We start from the raw sequence: 6,902 nt of genomic DNA on the forward strand, positions 1-6,902 counted from the left end.
TGTTGTTTCACAATGTGATTTAGGATTTTCTATACCATACTTTTCATTCAAAAATTCATATTTTTATATCAATGGAATTAATACTATAAATACAACTCCACTGTTGTAAACGCGTCTTTTTGTATATCAAATAAATAGCAGTAGAAGTCTACTTTGGAAAGAATTATACATTTTCTGTAACTTTGAGTTTCAAGTGAATGTTGAATCACTGTGAATATTTGCCGAGTGAAACAGTGCTGAATATAGCACAATGGGCATTATTTTGGCAGAGGCAGTCAGGTGCAATTCAGCTGGCAAATTGTACACTGACAATATTTTTCCGAGACAGATTTGGAATGCATCAGTGCATTGAAACCGAACACATCCTGCATTTCATATGAACCACCCTGCATTAATCTGTCACAATTGTCAAATATCTTCGGTGAGCATTCTATTTCCTACACATGTATCTTATAACTCCCTCACATCAGGATTTTGTTTAAGAAACCATGGCAAGAAAACCGTTTTTTTAAAATGTTCAACATAATAATCATTTCAAATGTCAGTATTTTGATTATTATTGTAAACCTAGACCCAGGTGGAATTTCTTCCCTATAAATGTCTGCTTTTCCATTCTCCCCACCATTTGAGTTAAGATAAGGCAGCAGATCTCAATCTGTCTCTGCACACCATTAGATAGTGGCTGGAATACAAATAGAGCACCAATCATTCCCCCTTATTAGAGTGATTACCTGATTTACTCAACTTTGCTTCCAGCATTGGAGCAATTAAGTGCAGGAAGCTGGATTTATATTTCCCACTTCCAATCATTCTCCCCAAGGGTTGATATCTTCTCAACTGCACTATCAGATTTTTTTAATGCTATTAAACAGTCAACAGCACAACCAACTCTTTAATAATATTAAAACAATCCTTTCAAATTTATTGAGTGATTATGTAAACCACCAATGAGCTTTTAAGGCACTGTTTTTTTAAGCAGAAATTTGGACCGGCTGTACTTAGAAAACAATGATATGAATCAATGTCCTGACATAAAACATCTCCTAAAGGCAATTCACCATTATTCAAGGAAACCCCATGGAATGCTCCCAGATTGAGTGTGACATTGATTGGAGCAGAGTAACAGAATAATACTTCAGTGACATTAATGTTTATATCAATCTTAATAGCTCAAGAGAAGCTTTGCGATAGGTAAAACATAGTTACTTTAGATACTGTCCAGTCAAATCTAATCTAAACCTAAACCCAATCTTTTCTGTCTTACTTTAGATAGTTTCCTGATAGAAAAGGAGCCTGGAACTTTAATTCTCTTACTTCTTTAAATTAAAAAAAAATGTTTCTAATGTTTTTCTGCAGGTGTAATTTTCCCCCTCTCCACTCCTGGTCTGGCCCATCCTCTTGCTGAGGTGCAGTCTCACAAATGCTGGTTGCCCTCTGGTACCCTGCCCAAAGTGACAATTGTTCACATGTAACCCTTGGCTGAGAATGTCAGCAAGACACTCAAATATCGAGGGCATTACGGCCAAGCCTGAGCACTATCCACACAACTGCCACCCACGTACACAAACAGTACAGGGGGCACAAGAGCCACTTTGGCGAATTTTCCCCTCTCAAACCCTGGAAGTCTGAGACCATTTTAGCCTCTGCATGTAGCCCCTGCTGAGACACTAAATATGGACTGGCAGCTCCTGGTCTGTAATCTGCAACTCTTATCTATCAGGTTGCCCCATAGTGAGATTTTTTAAGTTTTCAAAACAACCTATTTATTTCACAAAACAATTTGAAAAGAAATTGCTCTGTTAAAAGATAGAAATCAACAATTGAACCAACACATCTTTAAAAGAAACAGTGAATCATTCTGTTGTAATTTGATACAGAAATACAACATGCCCTTCACTGGTTCACTGTCTCTCAGATGAACTGCTACAGATTACAATCTCCAACTACTTGCAACTCTTATGCTTAAAAAATAGTATCCACACACAACACTCACAAAATACATACAGTTGTACTTATGAAAAATTACAGTTGCTAAGAATATCTGAAATTATTCTACAAAACCATAAAGCAAGTACACCAAAATGACATTTGTACAGCACCTTTCCTGTCGGGAGAATGTCCCAAGGTTTTGGACACTCAGTGTTTCGGACCCGAGCTGGGGGTCGGGATCGGGGAGAGTGGAGGACAGGGTGAAGGAGGGTGATCGAAGGCACGATCGAAGAGGAGGATCTTGAGATGGGGCTTGAAGGAGGCAGAGGGACTGCAGGATGGAGTTCCAGTGGGTGAGGCAGAGTGGCTAAAGGCCCGACTGCCAATGGTGGGGCGGGCGAGGTGGAGGACATGAAGCAGGCCGGAGCTCACTGAGCCGAGGGAGTGGGCAGGTTGGTAGGGGATTAGGAGATCACTGAGGTAGTGGGGAGCAAGGCCATGGAGGGCTTTGAAGGTGAGGACCAGGATCATGAACTGTATCCTCTGCGTGATGGGAAGCCAGTGGAGTCGGGTGAGGATAATAATAATAATACTCCTTGCATTTGATATAGTGCTTTTCATCTCTGCTAGATGTGAATATACTGTAAAGTGAATTGACTGTATATTTGCGGGAGAAGTGTGGCAACCAGTTGCACACAGCAGTATCCCACAAACAGTCATGGATTTGAAGTGACTAATTTTATTTATTTTTTCTTGAGGATTATTATTAAGCGTGTGGAGTAAGGAAACTGGCCCAAGGCTTCGCCCTGCCGGGAATTGAACCAGGTTTCTCGCTTGCGAGGTGAGCGCTCTAACCACTGAGCTGCAGGACTCCTAAGGGTGATAGGGTCAAGGAGCCTGGTTTGGGAGAGAACATTGGCTGCAGAGTTCTGGATGATCTGCAGCCTATGGAGTGATGAGTTGGGGAGGCCGACAGCAGGGAGTTTGCATAGTCGAGCCTGGATGTCATGAATGTGTGTGTGAGGGTTTCAGCGGCTTTCAGACAATGGCAGAGCCGGCCGATGTTGCGGAGGTGGGGAAGCAGAGCGAGCCATGACACAGATGTGGGGTAGAAAGGATAGTTTCTACCTAAAGCAGAGTCTAAATCGCAGTCTAAAAAGGCCATTAAGCCTATTCCATTAAGCCACTAATCTATAAGGCTTTTCTAATGTAGTTTGTGCCAATTCAACACTATTTTCTTGTAAAATCAATGTTAATAGGGCATTTTACAACAGGTTTTAATACTTACCAATCTGATTCCATTCTCTCAAGCAGTAGTTTTAGAAATTCAATGCATTGACACAATATAAATCCAGGATGTAATGCAAATAATTAATAGTTGTTTGCACTCCCAGTTCTTTAAGAATATTGCAACAACAATTTGCATTTATAGAGCATCCTTCATGCAATAGCCCTTCGCCAACAGATACCCAGTAACTACAGTTCACACTAAATTCCTATGTCGTGCTTTAAGGCATCTCAATGACGAGATAAGGCGCTATATCAATTGCAAGGATTATTATTATTATAGGATAACAACTCAGAGCATTTTACAATGATGAAGTCGGACACTGAGCAAGAAAGAAGAGGGTAGAAAGAGGAGATGAGTATAGGCGATAGTTTACATTTGTATAGCACCTTTCATATCTGTAGGATGTAAGCCATCTCAAAGTACTCAAAATCCAACCAGTTTGCCTTGGTTAGGAATGCTCTTTGAACATACGCATAGTTCTCCTCAAGCCCTTGACAGAGCCATTTTACATCGGGATACAAGTCCTGTTTCCAGCTCTGGTTCATTCTCCTGCTGGAAACAATGACAAATCATTCCAAGAACCACACCTCAAAAAACAAACAAAAAGTTCAACATTAGATCTTAATAATAATCCTTGTATTTGATATGGCAAGTTTCATGTCAGGTGGCCATTTCAAAGTGCGTCACAGGATTATACTGTAAAGTGTAGTAACTGTGTATGCATTTTACCCACAAAATACACAGTCAATCCACTTTACACTATATTCTGTGACGCTCTTTGAGACGTCTCAAAGACGTGATAAGGCCCTATACCAAATGCAAGGATTATTATTATTTTGTAGGTGAATGGAGCTAATTTCACAGCATGCAGCAATGTCTCACAAGCAGCCATGGAGTGACCGATTCTATTTAGGGGATTGTTGGGCAGGACTCTGGAAGTAACTCCCTTCTCTTTTCAAATGGTGCTCGGGGATCGATAACACCCACCGGAACAGGTAAGTACAACCGTAACAAAAGATCCGTGACCGCCAAATGCAACCGCGTTGAAATACATGACTTCCTCCACAATAGTGAATCCAACACCGCGACATGTAACATCTAATACTGACCATCTGAACAGCAGAGAGCAACTGATCAGCCAGTCAACCGTGTCTGCAACGGGAAGAGTCGCACACAAAAAAAAACCGAGCCAAGTACAAACTATTCCTTGAGAGGGGGTTCATGCGCAACCGCAGCACATTTCCTTCCTAGTGTGTGTGTGTGTGTGTTTGTTTTAAGAAAAAAAAGCACTTTTACAAGGACTTTCAAAACGATGGTTAAAAAAGCAGAGGGAGGCAAAGTCTGGCAGTCAAACAAGACGGGCTCGGGGACCCAGGGAAAGCTGCTGAGCTGATAGTGTGGGACAAAGGCCTGAGAGATGCACAATAACCAGGGAAATCAGACATTGAAATGCAATTTGCAATTAAACATTGTGCAGCTGAAGACCCCCCACCCCCCACCCCCCACCCCCAGACCTGCAGCCCTCAGCCTGGGCACTGGCTGCAAGTGCCCTGAGTCAGCCCCACCAGCCACAGCCTCTCACTGCAGCAGCAGCAGCAGTACCTGAGAGAGACTTTCCCTTCTCGATCGTCCAAAAAAGTGTCAGGGATTTCTGCAGCAAATGAAACTTACTGTGGTGCCTGGCGATGCCCCAGCTCTGCCTGGCAATGCTGGGGCTCCGGATCAGCGCCCTCCCGGCCGACTTCAAAGCGTCCATAGTTGTTGGCAAGTGCACGGTCCGGGGGTGGGTGTGTGGGGGGGGGGGTTTCGGTGCTGGAGGCTGGAGAGCAGAGCCTCTGCCCCCCACACCCCCCCCACACCCCTTCGCCCCGCGCTCCCTCGGTCGAGACGGTGCGTGTCAAAGAGACAGGGAGAGCCCGGCAGCAGCTCGGCATCCACTCCACCCAGTGCCAGGCAACTGCACGGAGCAGATCAGAGCGGAGCAGCTCCACCCAGTGCCAGGCAACTGCACGGTCCAGAGCAGAGCAGCTACACCCAGTGCCAGGCAACTGCACGGTCCAGAGCAGAGCAGCGACACCCGGTGCCAGGCAGCAGCCTGGAGCAGCTCAGCTCCACCAGGGAAAGGCACGTGGAGCACAGCACATTGTCCCGCATTGACCATTTCGCGAGCAATAACGGGGATGCATCTGTTTTACCCGAAGCAGGAGAAGTATCCCAGGCTTCCCGTTTGGTATCTTGATCAGAAACTTCCCAGGAGTATTGCAGGAAGGTAACCATCACACACCTGGAGTAAAAGTGACCAAATGCAACAACTTGCATTTTATACAGCACCCCTCACGCAAGGTGATGCCCCAGAGCGCTTAATACATAGCATGCTTAAGACTTTTTGATGGGCAACAGGTAGACAAGCTAAGGCTCTTCAGTCTCGAGACAAGATGTCTCAGAGCGGACCTTATATGTATAACATTTTTAAATAAGTTTGAAAGCGTAAACCCAGAACAAAACTTTAGGGTGCAGCTAAATGACATAGATTCACTGGGGTAGAGCAAGAGAACATCAATTTAGAGTTGCAAAGGGCAACTTGAGGACAAACACCAGGAAGTTTTCTTTGCCAAAGGTAATTATTGACTGGAATAGATTACCAGGAAGACTGGTTCAGAACACTGGATTCGTTTAAAAAACAGCTTAATGCTTGGTTGAGTGGGTATTCTGGAATATGAGATCAGATCGGGCCGAATAGGCTTCTTCATCCAAACCAATGCCGTGATCTTGTGATATGGACAACGTCTTTAGAATTTCAGTCCTATGTGTTTAAATATAACACATAATGATACATTTTGTGGGTCAATTTTATTCTATTTCTGGCGCACGTTTTTATTCGTCCCACTAGTAGGTTTCTGGATAACATTGTACAGCAAGCTGCTGTGATCTAGCCACGTGATTCTAACTGGTATAATAATAATCTCTTGTATTGATATAGTACCTTTCATGTCGGATGGCATCTCAAAGCACTTCACAGGATATGCTGTAAACTGGAGTGACCATGTATTTTTTAGATGAAGGCAGCAATCAATTAGTACACAGGAATTTCTCACAAACAGCCATGAATTGAATGACTAATTTTATCTGGGATGTTGTTGACCAGAACAGCAAGAGAAACTCACTTGTCTTTTCCAATAGTGCCATTGGATTTTTAAAGTCCATCTGAACATGGAGACGGGACCTTGGTTTAACATTTCATTCAAAAGACTGCACAAGAACATCAGCCAAGGCTGTGAATTCAAAGTACTGCAGGTACCACATGGGTTTCAATCATTGCTGCGTTGCAGGGACATTATACAGGACCTCATGATGTGTAGGACTGTGTTAGAGCCTTCTGATGCATTTGACATATTTGAATGATTATTAGGTGTACAGCTGCAGTGAGGTGTAACAGAAAACTAAATGCAAAAGAACAACATTCTTTCATCAAATTTATTTGTAAAGCATTGCGAGTCATTCATTTTACATGAAAGCAAATTGTATGTTATTGTTATTAAAAAGTCACTGGCTTCACCAGTGATGTAGAATTATTTCATGCTCTATGGATTTACTGCACTGAGACACTTCAAATGCTCATTTTGCTTTGGCAAATACTTCCACATAACATATTCCAGATTTAGTCAATTAACACACAAAAGAG

General features: G+C 43.0%; 1 protein-coding gene across 2 annotated transcripts in view; it reads right to left on the bottom strand.

Moving 5' to 3' along the window:
* Nucleotides 1-5,166, bottom strand: part of si:dkey-71h2.2 (low density lipoprotein receptor adapter protein 1-B) — a 97,866-nt gene extending 92,700 nt beyond the window's left edge. Inside the window, exon 1 of one of the 2 annotated variants that reach the window (XM_007903259.2) lies at nucleotides 4,892-5,165. In XM_007903259.2, the coding sequence (XP_007901450.1) occupies nucleotides 4,892-4,976 (85 nt within the window). In that variant the 5' untranslated portion in view covers nucleotides 4,977-5,165. Of the gene's footprint in view, nucleotides 1-4,891 lie in introns of both variants that reach the window. The other variant, XM_007903262.2, reaches the window with a different exon arrangement.
* Nucleotides 5,167-6,902: the final 1,736 nt, after the last annotated feature.

This window comes from Callorhinchus milii, unplaced genomic scaffold (genome assembly GCF_018977255.1).
Source record: "Callorhinchus milii isolate IMCB2004 unplaced genomic scaffold, IMCB_Cmil_1.0 Scaffold3, whole genome shotgun sequence".
Taxonomy (NCBI): Eukaryota; Metazoa; Chordata; class Chondrichthyes; order Chimaeriformes; family Callorhinchidae; genus Callorhinchus; species Callorhinchus milii.